Source organism: Dreissena polymorpha, chromosome 5, assembly GCF_020536995.1.
Source record: "Dreissena polymorpha isolate Duluth1 chromosome 5, UMN_Dpol_1.0, whole genome shotgun sequence".
Classification (NCBI taxonomy): domain Eukaryota; kingdom Metazoa; phylum Mollusca; class Bivalvia; order Myida; family Dreissenidae; genus Dreissena; species Dreissena polymorpha.
In genome coordinates this window covers 83,014,404-83,037,514 of record NC_068359.1, presented here as the reverse complement: position 1 = coordinate 83,037,514, position 23,111 = coordinate 83,014,404, and the positions used below count along the sequence as shown (strand labels likewise).

The 23,111-nt window shown below is 34.8% G+C and overlaps 1 protein-coding gene across 6 annotated transcripts in view; it reads left to right on the top strand.

Annotated features, from left to right (window-relative positions):
* The first annotated feature begins 2,639 nt into the window (after positions 1-2,639).
* Positions 2,640-23,111, top strand: part of LOC127881997 (polyamine-transporting ATPase 13A3-like) — a 563,467-nt gene continuing 542,995 nt past the window's right edge. For all 6 annotated transcript variants that reach the window (XR_008050372.1, XR_008050371.1, XM_052430335.1 and 3 more), the window contains exons 1-2: positions 2,640-2,808; positions 22,397-22,496. Coding sequence is in view for 4 of the 6 variants with exons in the window: in XM_052430335.1 (XP_052286295.1) it covers positions 22,413-22,496 (84 nt within the window). In the remaining 2 variants the exon portion in view is untranslated. The remainder of the gene's footprint in view (positions 2,809-22,396; positions 22,497-23,111) is intronic.

Genomic DNA, 23,111 nt, shown 5'->3' with positions numbered 1-23,111 from the left:
AGGTTGTTTCTAAAAAAAAAATCTCACAAATAATCATACAATATAATTTAAAATTTTTAGTTATTAATTTTCGAGAAAATCTGGTTGACCGCAAAATTGGAACTGACAATATAAAAAGCCTTTCGTGAATGTTAGTTAGTTGCCCTCCAACACAAATATCAGTGGCACGAACTGGTAGTGGCACGAAACGTCCAGCACCCGTTAGTTATATGTTACCTATTTTTTATGGGTGCCGGTCAACTCGTACCTAAGTCAACTCGCACGGTAGTCATTTCGCACGTTTTTTGGTCAACTCGCACGGCATTTCTGGTCAACTCGCACTTTTCGAAGTCAACTCGCCCGCCTCGAAAAAATATATAGAAATAGATGAAGGATGTAATATGATCAGTAGTTTATAAGAAGTTTATAAATAAAAATAATAAAAATTACGTCCTTTTTTAATAATCTGAATTAACGGTTATCACATTTAATGGCTCTTTTACACTTGTGGTCGGTGTTATTCACGGGTTATATGAATGTTTGTAATAGGTGTGAAGGTCTTATATACAACTAACATTGATCGCGTGTTGATTTATAATAGTGGAAAGTCTATGTAGAGCTCTATTTCCGCGTTCATGTTTTTTTGTTTTTTAATTATTTGTATTCTAATTTCTATTTAATTGTTATAAATTTTGTATAGACGAGTTAATTGTTATTGTTTACATTCGGTATTTTCCGCGCATGCGCACTGACTGGTTGGCAAAAACACTGGTTACAGTCACGTAAAACATGTATAAAGGGCTTTTGTTAAGTCAATTAAACGATAAAAAATCCGAAATAAACATTACAACTCTTAAACAATAGTGCAAATATATCATATTTAGAACCAATAAATGTATATTCATATATATAATTTCCTCTTTATAAAAATACAAATTAGTTATTAGCCTCAGAGTAAACATGGTCGGAAGACTAAATACTGACAATACCACACAACAAAACAATAAATTAGCCGTATTCTTTTTTTATAGTAAGACTTTAAAAAATGATATTTCAAAACTTATAAAACTTACATTTATTTTATTATAACTATAACGGTGTTGATATTGTTAATGTTCATCTGCGATCGAAAGTGTATTATAAGAGGCGCATTAAATCAATTATAAAACAAAGCCATAAAAAACGGAATACATAACAATCGTTAAATGTTGTGGTAATTTTCTTTTCCATATAATGAATTTTCGTTTCGTTTCCATTGAATTACAATATTTAAAAAATATTATACAAATGGAAATAAAACCTGCATATTGTGCAAATTGAACTGTCTTTGCATACATGTATATTGAAATCTCTTAACAAGTAGTAAGGAGTGATAAATGTAACAATCTAGCATTTTATGATAAATATATATATTTATTTGATTTATTTTACGCAAATATTGTTTATCCATTGTGATTGCTTGGTTTCATGATGGAGTTACGTGCACTGCGAGAACGTACAATCTTCACACTAAATTGCCGAGTTTACATTTGCCGGTACCCGCGTTAAATACATCAATTGTTAGCAGTAATATTGCACAAATTTTAATTTAAAGTTATAAAGCACTCTATTATTATGATTAAACTGGCTAACATATAAATACACATGTTCCTGTTAATCCGTTTCGGACAAATATCTTCTTTTTTAATATGTTTAATTATTCATTAAAGCAAATGTTACGTATTTTGGCTTTAATTTTTGGCCTGCTCAATATTACCGGTATATATGACTGCTCAATATGCCAAGAGATGATTTGGGGTATCATAAAGTCTGCCACATGTGGTCTATGCAGGGACCCAATTAAAGTATAGGTCCCTATGTTTATGACACTGGCATGTTTTCTGTGTAATTGTCTGGGCATTCTCCGATCATAACGAGATAATATGCTTGTGACGAACAACGGTGCAATTAAACACCAGGTTAGAAATGCTGAAACAAAAGTGTCAAAATTGGTGTGCACAATTAAATAAAACAATTAGATTTATGAATTTATTTGTTGTGTAACAAGGTAAGTTTGTACAGATATATTAAGGTTAAAATCAGTTACTATATGTTGCGAACAAAAAGCGATCTATTTGTTGTTTGTTTTCATCGATATTTGTGTTCTTTCATTAAATTTAATTTATTCTAAAAGAATTTCCATCTCTGACATTTTGTATCTAAAATGGACGTGAAGATGCGTTTAGTAGAGATGTTTGTGGTTACCACACCCAGAGCTCGTAGATAGTGTTCCACTCCAGAGCTCGTTTTTAGTAAAAACAAATAATAACAACAATATAATCGTTTCAAAAATGAATTTCCACGCATGCTTATGTTTTATTCAGACATAAATAGTAAAATTATATTTGATACAGTTCATGATTATCAATAAAAACGATGATTACGTCAACCTTCTCTATATGCGCTTATATGAATTCCTACTCTTTTTGCCAACCAGTGGGCGGAGTCTAAACTTTGCAGGTGCGTGTGACGTCACGCGTTAACTCGTCTATAAGCTTATATATAAACTTCCGTGCGAGTTGACCAAAAAACGTGCGAGTTGACTACCGTGCGAGTTGACTTAGGTACGAGTTGACTGTAAACCACTTTTTATATATTTTACAACACAGATATTTATCGGGGACCGCGTTGCAAAAAAAGAAGACAACACATCAAATGTTTTTGCTGATGTTTTTATTGATTTAAATTCAATAAAGGATTTACTCCATGTGGAGACCAGTATGCTAACTATTTCTCTTCAGTTTTCATCAGATCCGCCCATTATCAGTTTTCATCAGATCCGCCGATTAGGTATGCGTCAACACGTCGATTCTTGATGTTTTACGGTTAAACTTTGCGATTGATTGATAATCATAAATCAAAGAAACTCAACTGATTTGATTCAGTAACATATTTTGTATCAAGAGTACTTTTAAAATCACTAGGATTCAAATCTCAAAAGTCATGACTCTTGAACTCAATCGTCAGAGTCATTTTATATATACCCATTCTGTTGTCTACGTAACCCTATGACATTAAAAAAGTGTTATTGCCAAAACATAAATGCAGTGCTTTCCTCATGCCATTTTATGGTCTATTTCCCAGGTGCATGAATATCGAAATCATAGTGAATTTTCAGATTAGTAGGAGGGACAAATTCGTTTTGAGTGCGCGCTTGTTTAAGAACAAATATTGTTACGATGCTGTCCGGTAATCTTGCGCAGTTAAGGGTCACTTGGTTTAAAAACATGTTCTTTTATAAATTGACAACATAACATAAAAAATATCTGATTAATTCAGTGAAGAACTGTCCGATTTGATTTCAAAACAAACATGACTCACCTCATTTTCAAACTATCACAGTGTCCGGTAATTTTGCGCACTTTCTGTAATGACCTCGTTTAGGCAAAATTGTAGACATATGGTGTCCAATTATTGACAACAAAAAAAACCATTGAAATTAAATGTGGATTTCTAATGCAGTTTTTGTTCACTACAAATCAACAAATAATATAGTCACTAGTTATAGTGTACAATTAATAAAAAGGTACAGGTATGCGTGAAAAAAAATGTTTATGCATAACGGGTTTGATTTTACCACGATCATGCTTCCATAGTTTACAGAAAATATCAAAACTAGGCCATTGCGCATGCGGATATCATACCAAATTGGTTTGACAGAATGGCGGGAAATAATTACTACGGGAAATAATTGACTATGTCGGTCTGATGCGATATATTTTCATGGCCAAAAATACCATAACTGATCGGATATTGTGCAATGGAATGCTAAATTACACGTTGAATTTATGAAATCTTAATTTAAAGTATGAAAACGCTAAAGACTGCAGGGAATTTGTGATTCATTTCGAATTTTTCGTAAGTGGGCCAGTGTTTACGATGTATAGGGATGACGCAACCGGTGTTTAAATGTAATGATCGAATTTTATTTTGCATGAAATACGTACCTTTTAAATCCGTTAATTATTAAAAATGTGAAATTCCACAAGATTCGCAAATGCGAAGTGCGCAAGATTACCGGACGCGCAAGATTACCGGACTTAACTGTATAGCTTCCTTTGCATTCCTGAAATTTGAGCTTGGTACAGATTTTGCCCAGTCTTTAAGTAATTTATTTTTTATTGGTAAGCCGCTGGCAAGGGCATGAACTGCAACTGACACAACCTTTTTAAGTCTTTCCAAAAATCTTTCAATTCTAACCATCTTGAGATTTTAAATTATTAATTAGCAAAGTAATTGTGGGAGCAGTGGTCTAATGGTAAGACGCTGGCTTAGGGATCGAGAGGTCCCGGGTTTTAATCCCGTCCTGACAACTGGAATTTCCTTGAGCAAGAAATTTATCCCACAACTGCTCCTCTTTACCCAGGTTTATAAATGGGTACCTGTGAGGGAAATAAGCCAATGTGCCATGGCTGCATACTGCGCCAAAATGTTAACGGACGACTTATGACCCAGTGATCAGGGAAAAACTGTAAAGCGCCTTTGAACACACATCTCGAGTATGAAAATGGCGCTTTATAAATGTGGTATAGAGAGAGAGAGAGAGAGAGAGGGAGAAAGCTGCACTGCAATAGCACATTGTAAAACAATACGTTAACCAAGTTATATATATATTGGATATTTGTTAGGTTACAGGTTACTGGTTTTCATTTTCTGCAGTCAGACGATATGTATATTTCATTTCATGTGCAAACAACTTATCTCGCTATGTTTTCAGACAGTAGCTTTCAGATAATCAGGGGTGTCAATTTTCCCCAGAGACTGGGATAAAGGTGCGCAGTGCGTTCTTTTCCCATTAAAATGAAAAACTGCGCATCATTTCTGTAATCCATGCGCACCATTACGCAATGCGATCCCCGTTGCATAAATCTTATATAAGATAAACTACTCTCTCACAAATTATTTGTTCGCTCTTACTCAACTTGCGAGATTGTTCATGAAGAAAACGAGGTAGATTGATCCCCCCATTGTCGCGGTAATGCTTGTTAAAGTTGTTGACTTGTTGTCATGAGAAGTTGTTGATTTACAGCGCAAAACGTCTTATTTGAAATGACGCGAATTAATTAAATCATATTTTTCAACTTCGCTTTAGCTTTATTTTGATAATTTAATCCAAAGTTTAATGTTAGCAAGTTTTTTTACTGGAATTGTAAACAACAAGTCAGTTAAAGTCTTCCGAAAATTTGCACTCTTGTGTGAATTTACAGTGTGACGTCATCAAAGGAAAGCCGCTTCCTGTCTGAAGCAATAAAGTGACAAATTTCTCGTCGACAAAATTGGCTTTCTTTGTCTAGCAATCAATATGCAGAACAAAGCGTGTATTTGTTCCTTAATGCATAGCTCGGCCTTCGAATCTTTTGCAGAGAACGGAGGTGGAGTTTAACGGTTAATTGAGCAAGTGTTTTACACAAGTTGGGTTCCGATTTGCCGAAATTACTAGGCCCAATGCATTGAAACGACGAATACATTTATCAATGATTTTCCGAGATATACCGATTAGTTCCGATTTACAAACTTTCTGTACAGTTCCTATCTATGGCGGACGCCCGTGTTTACAAAATTCCTAAACACATATCGTAAATAATGGCAGTGTTTTATTGGATTATTTTTACTAATTATCAGATTGCAAGGTATTTCTATTTTAATCTAATTGTACTATAATATCGGGTTTGGTTAATGTAATTAATATATTAAACAATATAGTTGCATCACATTCTGACAGACTCGGAAATAAATTTGATGGGGTAGCAATTTTACTGACGCTGATTTTCCTATTGTCTGTAATTTTTACCTGAAATAAATCTTGAGAAGTGCCCATTCATTTTTGCTAAGTGCCCATTAAACTTTGTAAGTGCCCATTTTTTTATATATATATTGGGCAGTAATCCCATCAGAGAAAAAAATATCCTGATCTCTGTTTCCCGATTATGCCGGAAATCTGGATTTCAGCCAACCAGGGTCGATTTGAAGATCAATGTAAATCCGATTAGATTTTTTGTGGGGGGGGGGGAGGGGGCGGCAGTGCCCTCAATCTATTAAATCTGTCCCCCACATGAAAAGTATACTTTTTTCCCCTTTTGTGGGGAAAAATTCCCCCTAAATTTTTTATTTTTTTTAATTTTTATTGGAAGATGTGTCTCATGATTATTATATCTCAATTCTATTTCAATTTAATCTTTTCAAACATACTAAATTTAGAAAAATGCAATGAATATAGTGCAAACATGTACAAATGTAATAATGTAATGTAATGTAATAATGAGAGAGTAAGTAAAAAAATCCCCCAAAAAGGGAAACACCGCGAAAATTCCCCCTCCTAAGGACTGCGGACCCCTTCCCCCAAAGTAGTGTGAGGGCGCTGGGTGGGGGGTGGGGATTGGTTTGAAAGGGCGATCAATTGAGGACAAAAGTGTTATTTTATTGTAAATTTTGATTAACTAGCGGATGGCACAGAAATTAACAGTAAATGACGATAAGTCGTTGCTACCCTCCGAAAATCTTACAAGTCAACAAAACATTGCACATGTTCGCCATCCTGAAATATTCTAAGTGATTGATTAGAAAAGTAAAGCAGTTCAATATCATATTTTAAAGCAATGTGTTAGCCAAATTATATATTGATTACTTATTTGCCAGGTAAATCTAAATGGTTTTCTTTGTTCTGCAATCAAGCGATATGCACATTTTACTTCATGTGCAAAATGCGTACATTATTTTGGATCGTCATTTTCGGATACAATATTGTTCGCTGATTTAATTTATGTTTGACGTCCTAAATAAACAAACATAGAATAACGAAAACACATGCGATGATATGGACTGTCTGATTTATAATATTAGGCATAGTATTTATCAAATTGCAACTAAAACAGATTATAAAATAGTACAATAAGTGAGGGCTCGAGAGGGGTGAGACACTGCCCTTTATCTCCGTTGAGGACCTCCATCCCCACAGACCTCCCGGACAAATTTTCCGGACTTAAAATTTGGGACATTTGACACCCCTGGATAAAGTATGGTTCATCGATTTTAATTTATTTTCTGCGTTCTTTAATAATTTTTTATAGAATGATGAACACACATGCGGTGGTAAGGAAGGTCTGGTTTATAATATTTTGCATATTTTTGCCATTGATCCCTGTTGGGAAGCTACGGCCTTAGACTCCCGGCTTAATTTAGAGTTAATTGACTATTGGTTGAGTAAAAACAGTGCTTGATGCGCACTCATCATGTAACATGCTCTATACATGTTCTTTTTGGGCCTCTGCCCCAATTGGATGTCATATAGAGGCATGCCCCACATTTCACCTTATGGAGTCATCTGCATAGTGCACAGGTATGATTACTTCTAGTCAGTCTTTAAAAAAAAAATAATAAAAGGGCAGGGCATCAGAAGGGCCGGGCGGGGCTTCGGGAGGGCAGGGTGCGTTTCTCTTCCATTTAGACCTAGCTGGAGCACTTACTCTGTACTGTATACAGTTCAATAACTGCTTCAGTAATGAATCATCTCAAAGACCCTAACCATAAAGCTACAGCATGATTGATTAGCTCACCTGAGCGATAGCTCGAGGTGAGCTATTGTGATCACTCAGCGTCCAGCGTCCGTCCGTCCGTCCGTATACAAATTTGTAAACATCTTCTTCTACTAAACCATTGAGCCAATTTCAACTAAATTTCATGTGGAGCATCCCTAGGTCATGGGACAAAAGAATTGTTAAAAAAAATTTGATCACATAACCAAGATGGCCGCCATGACCATATATGGTAATAACCTTAACAAATCTTCTTGTCAGAAACCGCTCATCAGATTTTCAAAAAATTTCACAGGGATGACCTTTGAGGGCTCCCCTGAAAAAGTTGTTCAAAGAAATTTGATTCGTCAAAAAACATGGCCGCAGGAGCTCGTTGAACTTTGCATGTTTATTCGTTTTTGCCTATTTTGTGAAAACTTTCAAAAATCTTCCACATTTTTTGTCTGATCCTTTCCAAATTTGCACAGTGTCTTTATATCAATAAGGACACAAACCCTACAAAAAATGAGCATTATTGGTCCATGAAGTACAGAATTACCTCCCCTTGAATTGAGAAAATGGTGTTTATGCAATAAAGTCCAAATTTTTCATCCAATTCTTTCCAAACTTGTAAGGATTTAGCATGGTTGAAACAAGGGAAACAACTACGGTTTATGCATGTTCTTTTTATTACAGATTTGCCTCCCTTTAATTCATTCAAAATCTCATTTTACAGCAGAGATTCCAAATCTGACCTGTAAATGAGCCCCATATTTACTGCTGGTGCTATGTTACCTTTTCCCATTTGATCATTCTTAAGTATTGGTCTTGTAATGCTGCTACTGCTACTGCTACTGCTACTACTACTAGTACTACTACTACTACTACTACTACTACTACTACTACTACTACTACTACTACTACTTCTACTACTACTACTACTACTACTACTTCTACTACTACTACCACTACTACTACTACTACTACTACTACTACTACTACTACTACTACTACTACTAGTACTACTACTACTAGTACTACTACCACCACCACCACCACCACCACCACCACCATGTCTACTATTACTACTTCTACTACTACTGCCACTACTACTACTACTTTTACCACTACTACTACTACTACTACTACTACTACTACTACTACTACTACTACTACTACTACTTCTACTACTACTTCTACTACTACTACTACTACTACTTCTACTACTACTACTACTACTAGTACTACTACTACAACTACTATTACTACATGAAGTGACACAGTGAGCTTATGTGATCGTGTGATGTCCGGCGTCCGTTGTGAGTGCCTGCGTGTGTCCGTGCGTCCGTCCGTCAACAATTTGTTTGTGTAGACAGTAGAGGTCACAGTTTGCATCCAATCTTGATGAAATTTGGTCAAAATGTTTATCTTGATGAAATCCGGTTGGGATTGTATTTGGGTCATCTGGGGTCAAAAACAAGGTCACTAGGTCAAATAATAGAAAAACCTGGTGTAGACAATAGAGGTCACAGTTTTCATCCAATCTTTATGAAATTTGGTCAGAATGTTTATCTTGATGAAATCTGGGTTGGGATTTTATTTGGGTCATCTGGGGTCAAAAACTAGGTCACTAGGTCAAATAATAGAAAAACCTTGTGTAGACATTAGAGATCACAGTTTTTATCCAACCTTTATGAAATTTGGTCAGAATTCTTGATGAAATCTGGGTGGGATTGTATTTGGGTCATCTGGGGTAAAAATCTAGGTCAAATAAATAGAAAAACCTTGTGTTGACAATAGAGGTCACAGTTTTCATCCAATATTTATGAACTGTGGTCAGAATGTTTATCTTGATGAAATCTGGATTGGGATTGTATTTGGGTCATCTAGAGTCAGGAACTAGGTCACTAGGTCAAATCATAGAAAAACATTGTGTAGACAATAGAGGTCATGGTTTTCATCTGATCTTAATGAGTCAGGTGAGCGATTCAGGGCCATCATGGCCCTCTTGTTTGAAATTATTTTTGAAGAAATGACTATTCAAAATCATTTGAGAATTATAATTTAGTAAAGACAAACAACGAAATTTCAACGGAAATTAAAAGATATCAATTGTCTCTACGCCACATAGATTTTAAACTAAAATCAAAAGACACCAGATTTCCATGTGGAAGTTTGACGTTTTACATTAGCAGCATACTTTTTGGGCGCTTTTTATTGGGACAAAGGATGAATAATTCATGTAAAATACAAGTGCACAGTTGATTTGAAGCTAGAATTTGATAGCGTTGCGTAAACATTAAAATTCAAAAGTTTGTTTCAGATAACATCTAAAATTATCGTCATTTGAAAAGGCAACAAATAATTAAAAGTTTCAGGTAATTATGCCCCTGGTAGGGTGGTATATACATCGTTACATGTACACTGTAGCAGTTGAACTGTCCGTCAGTCTGTCTGTCCGTCCGAAAACTTCAACATTGCCCATAACTTTTTCAATATTGAAGATAGCAATTTGATATTTGGCATGCATAGTTATCTCATGGAGCTGCACATTTTGATGGATGAAAGGTCAAGGTCATACTTTAGGGCAACTGTCAAATATATGGCTTCGAAGCGGCGCAGTAGGGGGCATTTTGTTTCTGACAAACACATCTCTTGTTAATAAATTATTTGTTGTTAAAATGCTCTACGTGTCAAAACAAATGTTTTGACAATATAAAGAATGAAATGCACAATTTCCATGAGGATTACATTGGTTGCCAACATTAGTCTCCTAAGTAACTGGCCAGGATTTTTTAGTGGAGGAGTACACTGTAAGGACTGAATAGTGTGGTAAGTACATGTATAGCAACATTGACAAAATGCCACAATACCATGAAAAATAGCCATTGATAGTGACAGTGGCTTATTCACGCATAACTGATTCACAATAGTTCGCATCTTCAGTGCTGTGGAGCCATACTTTAATACTACTCGTTTCATAGTATGTTACATATTTTGGTGTAAAATGAAAACAGCCAAACAAATTAACTTAGTGGATTATCACTCGCGTATTTATAAAATTCTGACTTAAACTTTGGGATTGTGTATCCAATATTTATTCCAGTGTATAGTTGTCAAATTTTGTCTATAGAAACGTTTTGAAACATGTCATTACATTTCTTTGCCATCAAGTCTACTGACACAAGCCTGGTTCAGTCAGAGGGAGGTTTCCCTATTGAACCTGAGGCTCAGAGTCCCTGTTTAGACAGTTGATACTCAACAGAAACAGCAGGGAAATCCCTCCTCACTTCGATATTAATATGCAACTTTTTAGTTGTACATGTTGAATAAAGTTTTAAGCATGATTATGAAATTTTTCAATTTGGATGAAAACGCTGCTAATTTTACCGACTCACATTTTAAAGTGTATTGGAGGATATGCCAATGCTAATTATCAATATCTTTTGTGTTTATTCAAATTTTTGGGAAAGGGGCAGGGCCCTTTCAACAAATAATATAATTAGGTATTTGTTTATAAGCATTATTGTATGTTTATGTTTCTACTTTGTTATGAAACATTTACCAAACAGTTGGCTACATATTCTTTATTATGATGTGCTCGAACTAGATTTGATAAAAATAGTTGGAACATACACACAAAATTAATGTCTCTGACTTTTTCAATATTTTTTTTTTACTGATGCATTCTTTTCTTTAGTAAATAAAGCTTGCATTAACAGGTATAGGGGACTTTTAAATTTATTGCATAGGAAAAAATATAAACCTTTAAAAAAGGGAATAGAGCCGAAATTTATTCTTTAGAAGTAAGTCATTTAAAATCAATAATATCCCAGTATCTGTTGTTCTCCACATGTGTCGTACTGCTATTTTTGCTTCTTAGAGGATGGCTATTTTTCACAGATTTGAGAAGTTCGAGACTCAAATTTTCACAATTTAAATAAGTTTGCAACTCCAGTTTTCACAAATTAAAAAAGCTTGTGACTCATTTGTTCACAATTTTTGAATAATTTGCAACTCATTTTTTCACATTTTTTAAATGTTTGCGACTCATTTTTTAATAAGATTAGCGGTCCAAGGCCACTTTACAGGGATGGGGAAAACAGCCAGTGAAAATCTGGATGTAACAGCACAATGCAAACTTAAATGGCTAAAATTTAGAAAAACATAGCATGATACAATTGTCTTAAGAAACTTTATTATTACTAAATCTACAATAAACATGTACACATGTACATGTAGGAGGATTGCATTGAACTTAGGGTCCGCGTTTAAGTTTCGAAATCTGCGTTTAAGTTTCCAAAAATGCTCATAACTTCTATGTCACTTCAGATGTACATGTATGCTGTTTGCTGCTCATCAATATCTTAGTGTTGGAAATGAAGCCTTTAAAACATGAATCTATTAAGAACGGTCTTCAATTAAATACAACTTACTAAGGAACTACAAATGCGTCAAAATACATACATGTATCTAAGTGGGAAAGGGTTAATTGGTCTTGATCAAAGGAAAACAGTAAGTGTATTGGATGTACTGCTTTATTGTCAAGCCTGCTTGCAGGCAGCTTGGTGCTGAGTGTATGAGTGCTAATTGAGCTTGTCCGGACTGTTAGCTTGGCATTCAGCATGCAATTTAACTGGACCTTGTCACATTTTAGTTAATAGAAAAAAAATTGTTTCAGATTTTCTTTGTTGTTATGATAATTGTGAGGAAACAGTTATACTGTAAATTGACCATGCTCTAAAATATCCAGTATAGGAATCTTTTGACGATTTAAAAACCTGATATTTATAAAGCGTTGCAGCGCAAAATAATTGAATAATTTAGAGAATTAATATTTTGTGACACTACGAGGATTGCTTATTTAAAGTATAAAATACATCACTGAACAGATTGTATGAGCACGAATGGCATAGTGGTCTAAGCGTTATGCTTGTACTTCAGGATTCAGTGGTTCAAGCCCAGTTGAGGATCTCTTTTTTTCTTTCTTTAATTTTTCTTGTTTTTTACTATAGAGCTTTTTGAAGTTCCAATGTTTACATTTATAAATATAAAGCATTTAATGACACACTTCAATACAGGCCAAAATCTGTGAAAAGGTCCCTTCAAAAAATATATTACCACAAATGTTCACCATAAGAAGACAAATTGCTGCATGTAACAACCACTCTCCCTACCTTCAGTGATGTTTTTACTTCTTTACAATGTAACGGAAAAACAGCACTTTCCCAATGAGGAAAAAACTACATATTTCCCAATTGCTGTCAGAAAAAATCCCAGTTATACATGTAGGTTTAAAAAAAAAAGAAATAAATTGCAACATTTATTTGATTTCCCTATGCAGTTCTATGGCATTAATCTAAGTTAATATAATATTGACAATTTGAAACACTTAGCTATTAATTATAAAGTACATGTGTATTTGTTCGCAATAATTTAATACATCAATTTTCCAATCTGAATACTTCATGACATTAATAATCCCAATTTCAGGTTTTTTTTCACTAATTTTTTCCAATTACATGTATGCTGGTACTGGTACTTTTCCCAATATGGCAAAAAAAAGGTGATCTTATTGCAACTTATTGTTCACCAATTTTTGAGTATTTTTGAAACATGTCATCACATTTCTTTGCCATCGAAACTCACATATTTGGAATAGTTATATATGATTTTCAAAAGCAAGAAGAACATTTTTTAAGCGATCAGGCTTTTATTATTCATAATCAGCATGGTTTTAACACTATCTCAAAAGAACGCCTATTTTCCACATTAATGATGAAAAGCTTTATGTGCGCTTTATAGTTACTGATTTGAATTGTCGATGTCAAGGTCATTTTAAAAGGTTCAAATCCAAAGACGGCATAATTCAGCTTGTCAGGTTTGAATCTATACCATTTATATTGCAATTTGAATTACCACAATTGTCCTTGCTGAGAAGATGATGACCTGCTAGTAAAACCTTTCTCCACTCCCTTTTTTCCTCAAAGGTAAAGTTTGGAGATGGTTGTACATTGTAACCTCATCATCCATCATATAATGTTTAAATAAGTGATATGTACATGTACTCATTATGTACTTTGATGTGTTTACCATGAGGAGACGCCATACTTCAATTCCTAAGGTCAAGGTCACTAATAAATGTCAATGGTTAAAGTTGTCCAGAATGCCTAATGTCTTAATTTGTTCTTCGTCATTTATTGTGCACTATAAACCAACCACAAAATTCATTTTGGTGGATGCAATAGCTGTCTCTCTTGTTAAAAGGTCAATTAATTAATATGTAATTAATACGATATAAACGCTATTCACTTTATTGCCGATATTGCTAGAAAGTGAACAGTACATGTATTTGAACAATTACATGTTATAAAAGTAATAAAGGGCAGGGGTTTTTTTTTATAGAAAGGGGAAGGCGCTGGACGCTGGGTGAAAGGGGAAAAAAAGAGTGCGAAAGAGACATATTAGGGGAAAAAATAAAAACTGTTCATTTCAATGTCTATAACTCATCAAAAGAGGCTTGTCTCTGTCCTTTTTGTTCTTAAACACATTTAACACGTATTAAAGTCAAAGTCCTTAATAAAGTTGCAGGTGTAGATCTAATAATGGGAAATGTTTTAACTATATTTCTGTACTGGGGCCGGGGGGCGATGTCAATTTTGTGATTTCAATTTCATGATGAATGCGATGATCTTGATCTGCTACAGTATTGGAAGGGAAAGGAGCGGGAGCTGCCGATTGTCTACTTTCACTTTTACAATGTTCGATGTTGATTACCTCAGAATCCTGCTGGGTTATAACGGTTATCGATGATTCTTTCTTTAAAAATGTCTCGATGCGTTCAATATCTTCCCAGTCCTAATATTTTATTTTGTTTGTGTAAGAACGCCAATTGTGAGACATTTTTTTCTGTTTTCACGTTTATATCTTGGCTTGCATATAGCCCGGATGAAAATTCGACTGGTTTCCGGTAATTAATTGACGAAACACCCTTCTCTCGCAAGACCAGTATTCAGTAAAATAGTCACATGATTAATACGATTCGTTGCCCAGTTTACATGACGTAATTTAAGAGCTATATTTAGAATAAATGGGATTCCCAGATTTTTTGTGTTCGTCTGGAGAGAGAGAGCGAAATCGTTGTACATGGTGCAAATCGGATAATTGTCGAATGCCCAAAGGAAAAATAAACATTTCTTTGAGAGAAAATATTATATTTTGGTGAAAAATGATATTTTTTATGGTGGGGAATTCGCATTTATAGGGGGAAAATTCTGGTAGGGGAAGACGCCGAATATCAGCGTCACTTTCTTAGTAAAAAAAAACCCTGAAGGGTATAAAACGGCGAAAATAACTGTCTCGGCATGGACATTGCCAACTCACGTGATTGTCCCTTTGTAACATGCCTTTGATGAATTGAAATGAAATATTGAATCAGAAACCAGAAAAAAATGTGCCTTACAATATGGTTTGACACTTTTCCTGGTTGCCTTCAATTAGCATCAATAGCATTCAAGTGTTCTGGCTGTTGCAAGTAATTGGCATGAATATTATGTTGTATACAAGAATGGTCACAGCTGTCATACTGTGTGGCCTTATATTATTAAGCTACTTTCAATAGCAGTCTCAATACTTTCGTGATACATCTAGGGTTAAAGAGTTCACGGTTACTGTTTATTTCAGCCTCAATACATTAATTTGTTACCCTAAAAAGTATGGATGTCAACAAATGTTTGTGATATCCGGATGATGAGTAAGTTACTTATTCTTATAGCGATTTAGTATCTGAATATTCATATGATAAGTATTTTATCACAAGGACTCTTGTTTATTACAAGGTTATTAACTTATTTGTATTTTTCTAGTATAATTATTAGATCCATTCAGGCTAAAGGTCACTGCAGGTGTTCTCCACTGATAAAAAAAATCAATGCTTGATTGATATGCGATACACAGATTTATCAAAGCGCTGAAGGCACTGAAGATGTTCGCTATTGCATAATTTAACACGCAATTCATTTTTCAAAATCAATCGCAAGTTTGAAATGAACACACGCCATTCAACTTTATAAAGTGTATGTCATAGCGCAACGGGTCGAGTTTTGTGTGCACTTTTTATCATCCTTATTATTTTATAGAAATAACTTGGACAAAATAAAAACAACATGCTTTTTGGAAGTTCTGAAAGCATAGAAAGTATGATGAAAATGGTGATGAGAACTTAATATAAAGAAAATTTGCAGTCACCATCATATTAAAGGAATATTTTTTCTAATATCAAATAACTATCTCACCAAGAATATAACTTCATAATGAAAGTTCCGTGTACAAAACTTTTGATTTTTGACACCATATACAAATTCAAAATATACAATAATCTTCGTATCTTGTATATGGAGGAATAAAAGTATATAAACATTGCTGTTTATGCTTTACTTGTTACCCGAGCAGTTCACACGGTGTCAACAACGCTGACATAAACATAGGTATAGAGCACTAATGCGCTTTTAGGCGTAGCTGTTTTACTTAGTTTTCATCTTAGTGACTTTTACATAATGCCAACAGACACGCATGAATATTTTCGAATATTTAATAAGCTGATTCAAGATACAACCTCTGAATTTTTGCTACACCACTGCATATGTGCTCAATTCAAAGGATGTAGCACTGTTCAGTGTAAGGAATTCCGGCCTACTCTCTGTATGCTCAAACGACACAAATTGTGGCCCTGTAACAATTATGTGTTACAATCCATCTCGCAGAATTTCACTTTCGCCTCCAAGATGAGAAAACAATCATTAGCGAAATAGTACATGTATAGTGTCAGGATAAGAAAAAATCGTTTAATTATCATACCACAATGTTTGCCGTACTTGGTCAGCACGTCTGGAAATCATTCCTTAATGTGTGGATAGGCTGCCATTATTAACAAGTTTGCTATTTTGAAATCAATTTTAAGCTGTATCAAAACGCATTGTTCTTAAATGTGGCATTTTCAATTCGCAATGAGATTTGTAATGACCCTCGTCATGCGAAAATGGGTCTTATTCCATTTGCGCCCATCATATAAATAGCCCACTCAGCTATCTCTCCTTCTGGTAAGGAGAAACATAACATATTGAGTGATTTTATAGTGAACAGCATCGCCTATGGCCTGACTGCCCAAAAGCTCATGTTGGGTTTATCAAACGCTTGCCGCAACGCATAAGACCCATTTTGGCATGACGGCGCTATTGATGTGTGATTTAAATGTGTCGAAAGAAAACTGCGTTTAAATCAAATATCAACGTACGATATATTTTGATAGTGAAGAAAGATACTCATAACAAGGCATATGAGGACACATATGAAGTGCTCTCCCGTAGTATATTTTTTTATCTACTCACACTAATGTGTGGTTTGACAATTTTAACACACATTTCATGCGGTGAATATGCAACTTACAAGTGAAAAACACAACACAATAGTTTAATTGTTTAATTGTTTTTATTTATTTAGAAAAGTAAATTGCAAACTTTATTTCAAAGTCAGCGTATACGCCGACTACATTTTAAAAAGATATTAATTGTTACATGTATAAATATATTTAATATAATATAGCGATTATAAAGCATTTTCGAGGTTGCCTATAGTATGCCTGTAGTAATTGATGAACTCATATCCAACTGTCTATGTATTGAGAACTGTGAATATAAACAAGCTAAACCTTCTACTAACCTTCTACTATTGGGTTGCTAGCACTCGTAAATACAAAAGATCACCGCTATCTGTTGAGAACCAAAGAACGTTTTCCAGAAATACCCACTGTAGTAGCATGAACGAGGTTAAAGAACTTATGTTCAACGTTTTATAAATTGAGAATATAAATAAGCGTTAACTTTTTCCCGAATCTCTTTTTCCCGAATCTATTAATAGCCTCAATTTACGACCTGTACTACGTCATTGAGGTGTATGTGTGAGCGTAACCTATTGCGTTGTTATCGCCCGTTGACTTTTCTTTGTTTATCGACAGGCGCATCTATCAATAGCCTCATATTATGAATGGACTGAGCAAAAATACTAAGTCATGAAGACGCTGCAGAAAGTGGACTATTTTATTCATTCATAAACAATCTCCTCCACGAGACGTACAATACGATCATTGTTTATTGATTCTTTTCTATAAAAGCACCATTTGAAACTATTGCATTTAACACGATATTAATATCATGTTTCCATTTGTGAATGAATATAATTGGAGAACTCAAACCTCTTGCATAAATTAAACAACTCTTTCTCGCGCGGATACGCGTAGTAAGCGGGTATTGGGCTCCTAGTAGCTAAGCCGTATCGACCTGAATTTTTTACTAACCATCTTAGCTAAGAGACCATCTAAAAACTGAGGGTGCTTTAAAACCCCTGTTGCATTGAGGGCTGTAAACAAATCTGTGAACAGATCGTTTAACTTATACTGTGAAGAATCTTTATTGTGGAAAAAAATAAACATCGGCAATTTTATATAGTCTTATAGAATAATGAAAGCATTCTGAAAACAAAGGTATTCACTATACAAATGTAGCATATAAAATGTCATTATTTAAACATGTACATGTACTTTGCCTGAGTATAAAATGTACTTGTATATCTTGTCATAATTGATCTTGAAACCAAGTTACCCAGGTTTATAGTTGTTACCTAGTTGGATGGTGGTTTGCTTCTCTGAAGAGGAATCAGGTGAGATATCAGATGGCTTAAATAGTGAACAACATGTGTTGTGTCACCAATCAAGCGTGATATCAGATGGCTTAAATATTGAACAACATGTGTTGTGTCAGCAAATTTAAAATTACCGTAGCCTTTCTGTGGGAAAACTGGGATAAAGTCATATTAGCCTGTGCTGTTTTCACAGGCTAATCAAGAATGCAATTTCTGTCTAAACAAGATTTTCATTCAGAAGAAACTTTCTTTTAAGGAATAATTCCATAAAATCCGAAAGTGTGGTTTCTGATTAGCCTGTGCAAACTGCACATGCTTATGTGGGACAAAACTACATGCACATACATTTAGCCCAGGTTTCCCAGAATGTTTAATTTTCGTTTTCCTATATTTTAATTTCCTTTATATACAAGTTGGTTTCATGGGAATTGTGTTCTAAAATATGAAAACAGTTCTGTCCACTCAAGTGATGTAAGGCAATTAAGGAAATTAATTGATATAATTATTGATATAAAATAACTTTATTTTCACTAACAAAGTCCAACACAATGAACACATGTGGCTTATTTCAAATACATTTATAAGAAAAGTACTTTAATATATGTTTGCTACATGTATAAAACATAATTTATCTACAATCCATTTCGCTCAATACTTTATAAGCTATATCCTGCGTTAAAGTGCTTCATTTTTCAAAGTTTACCCATTGGTTCACATATTTGATCATGATACATTATGTCTTGTTTGTCCTGATTTATAAAAACATGCGTTATATTTTGTCATGTGAGGATGAGACTTAACTCAGTATAAAAATATATACTTTGAGAGTGCTGTATTGTTAATCTTGAATGTAAGCACAATTAATTACTTGTCAAAACTTTTCAGAAAAGTAGGGAAATAAAGAATAAAATATCTATGTTGACCAATTGCATTATATGCATGGTTAAGCTTGAAAATTAATGGTTTGATAGGATTATAACACATGTACTGATTTTGGGTGGTAGTTGGAAAGAACTTAAGTTTACTAAAATGCGAGGTCAAATGATATGAACATTGAGTACATACAAAGAAGCAGGCTTTTAGGCACCTTGTCATACGTTTGGCAATTTTCTGTCTTTTTATGGTAATCTACAAACTATAAGAACTGTTGCAACCCTCTGTGAATTATTTCCACTTTTTGCGCAGGAATTTTAAAAAGTCTAACCTAATCATAATCAAATATTGTGAATTATTTATAGTACATGTATAAGGTAATAATTAACTTTCATTCAACTTCTCGCTCTCCGAGTGTAATCACAATCACATGCTGTCTATTACTTGCACAATCAATACATGTAATACCCTTAACTGCCTGTGCACTCAATGTATCACCATTCACTAAAATCACTCACACTTTCAATCACTCATACATTTATTTAAGCATTATGTAACACTTCATTACTCATACTCAAATTTCACACATCCAGTCAAATTACTCACACCCTCAATGAATCATACATTTATTCAAGCATTCACTTACTTAATTGCACTCAATATGTATTCCATGCACTCAAATTACTCACACCCTCAATAAATCATACATTTATTCAATCATAAACTTCATTACTTGTACTCAATATTTTTTCCATGCACTCACATTTCTCACACCTACATGTACAATCACAGAACATGCAATGATTCACTATTATCCTCACACTCATGCACTCACACATTTGATCATTATTGCACTCAATCATTCTCTTATGCACTCCAGTGCTTTCCACAGGATTTTTGTCAGGCGCCTCGGGGCTTATAGGGGTGATTCGGGAGGGGTGTCCCCTCCGAACGTTGATTTTTTTTATAATTTAATGTGTCTATTCATGTTCTGTGGTGCGTTATAACTCAAAGAAAAACAGCATCAAAAGACGTCATTTGGTGCGCTATGACTCTTCAAGAAAATCCTCCAGTCATATAAAAATATATATAATTTTTAAATTTTTATTTTGTTTTAAAACTTTCCCACACAGATAGTAAAATCCCGTCTCGAATGATTCCCCAATCCAACCCTTTTTAATCCGACTCTATTACTGTATACTTACTACTTTTCAAGTTTCAATTTATTACCCGATAATCCTGTTTATTCCGTTTTTATAAATCACTTAATCACTTTTTGGTAAATATTTACGATAAAAGCTCTCAATTATTTCTTTAACATAAACCTTGCCATTTTTCTATAGTATCAAATAAGTTTTAAGTGACTATTTATAGATTTGATGAAATATTGCCTCTGAACATGCGTCAATCTCCTGATGTGTTGTGTGCTTGTTAAAACGCTCAATACACGCACGCTTTCTCTGCAAATGACGCGACGTTGTATATGCTGCATAATTTTCGCGCTCTTTTGCATTGAGAAAAAGATTCGACTCAAAATAGATTTGCACTAATAATTTGAAGCAAGAATATTTTAACGTTGCGGTAACATTTACATTTGGAAGTGTGTTTTGGATTAGAACCGTGTAAACATCGACTTACAAGAATGGGTTTCGGATTAGAAATTTAATTATTCCCATTTCAGATTTCAACAAATATTAACAGTTGCGTTATGAATTCTACGATAATTTGTTTAAACACTTTACGAATCGAAAAAAAATGTTTTGACGGAATTATGCATGACGTTCACATTGTCCATGAGGAATACGGCTGGTTGCCATCATCAGTCTTCTAAGTATCGATTATCGGACGAAACATTTACAAGTGTGCGTAATTAATTCAACGAAAAATTTGTTAAAGCGCATTACGTGTCCAATAAATGTCAGAAAAACAAGGTGAATCAGTTCTATAAATGGACATGATGAAATATACATGTACTGGAATTAAATTGTTATTGCATAATTGTACCCGGGAGTTATTTGCACAACTTACTCGCTATAAGTAATTAATTGTTTACCACTTGCAATTAATTTCTCATATTAATTATGAGTCGACTCATAGGTAACACTTGTTTACAGTAAAAAGGTGTGATGATGATGCCCGAAACCGTCTTTAATGTACTGTACTGTACTAGTTTTATATTATGTAAATGGTACAACTTCTTGCTAATCAAGCTGCGATAAACTCTTACTTTGTGCCTGACGTCAATCAAAAATAATGGTCGATAGTTAACCCCTCCCTCATAAGCATTCGCGTAACCAATTGGATGATGAACATCACAGTTTGACGACTGGAAAGTTACCTGAAAGTTACCTGATACATCCTGTAATGTGGCTAGAATTATAGATATGCGTGTCTTATCAGTGGATTATCCATTACCCCATATGGTGTTTATGACGATTACTTGTGAAAGTAGGTACCGGGTGCTCTTTTAAAACAGGGAATATTGATACACTGATAGAGAAACCTTGATTTTTTTTACAATCACCACTTTCTTTAACTAAAAAAACAGTGATCGGAAAATTTCAAGCGCCCAGTGGACTCTGATTTCGAAATTCAAGCGCCCCGGCGAGGGATCTTTAAATGGCCTGTGGAAAGCCCTGCACTCACACCATCAATCACTCAATTGCCCGCTCATGCATTCAATCACTTACACCCTCAGCCCGTTAAGCAGCACTCAATCACTCTTTCTAGCACATAATCACTCTTTCTAGCACTCAATCACTCTTTCTAGCACTCACTTTCAAGTAGCTCACCTCAAGCTCATGTAAAAATGTACTGCATCTATTATTTAGTAACCACTTACACTGGCACTACATAACATTTTGATCTTCATGTTTTCTTAATCCCTAAACAATTACTGGTAATGACACTATCATTGTGACTGTTACACCCATACATACTTGTAATACTATATGTGCGCCTATATGAGCCTCTTTCTGGGAAAACAGGGTTTAATGCATAGTTAAGTCTCTTCCAAGATTACTAAGGCTAATCGGCTAATAAGGAAAAAAAACTTTCCATCCTACTTGGTTTTTTCCCTAGAAGAAGTTTTGTTAAAACAAAAAATAACATAATCAAACAATGGTGTCCCAGATGTCGCTTCATATCATAATCAAACAATGGTGTCCCAGATTTCGCTTCATTCAAATTAGAAACGATTAACAGATAACTGATAATGGAAGTCATGAATTGCACATGTGTCACCTACACACACATGTAATTTCATTTGTTCATCATGGATTTACTCTTTGTGTTTCCAGATAGCATTAGTTCAAGATGCTGAACGGTGCGTCCCATGCGGTCACCAACCAGCTTCTCCCTGACAACACCACCCTCAATGCTGGTACAGAGGAAGAGCTGGTATGTACTCATAGTCGGCACCCTCAATGCTGGTACAGAGGAAGAACTGGTATGTACTCATAGTCGGCACCCTCAATGCTGGTACAGAGGAAGAGCTGGTATGTACTCAGAGTCACACCCTCAATGCTGGTACAGAGGAAGAGCTGGTATGTACTCATAGTCGGCACCCTCAATGCTGGTACAGAGGAAGAACTGGTATGTACTCATAGTCGGCACCCTCAATGCTGGTACAGAGGAAGAGCTGGTATGTACTCATAGTCGCCACCCTCAATGCTGGTACAGAGGAAGAACTGGTATGTACTCATAGTCGCCACCCTCAATGCTGGTACAGAGGAAGAGCTGGTATGTACTCATTGTAACCTCAATGCTGGTACAGAGGAAGAACTGGTATGTACTCATAGTCGGCACCCTCAATGCTGGTACAGAGGAAGAGCTGGAATGTACTCATTGTAACCTCAATGCTGGTACAGAGGAAGAGCTGGTATGTACTCATTGTAACCTCAATGCTGGTACAGAGGAAGAGCTGGTATGTACTCATAAGAAACCTCAATGCTTGAACAGAGGAAGAACTGGTATGTACTCATAGTCATCGCCCTCAATGCTGGTACAGAGGAA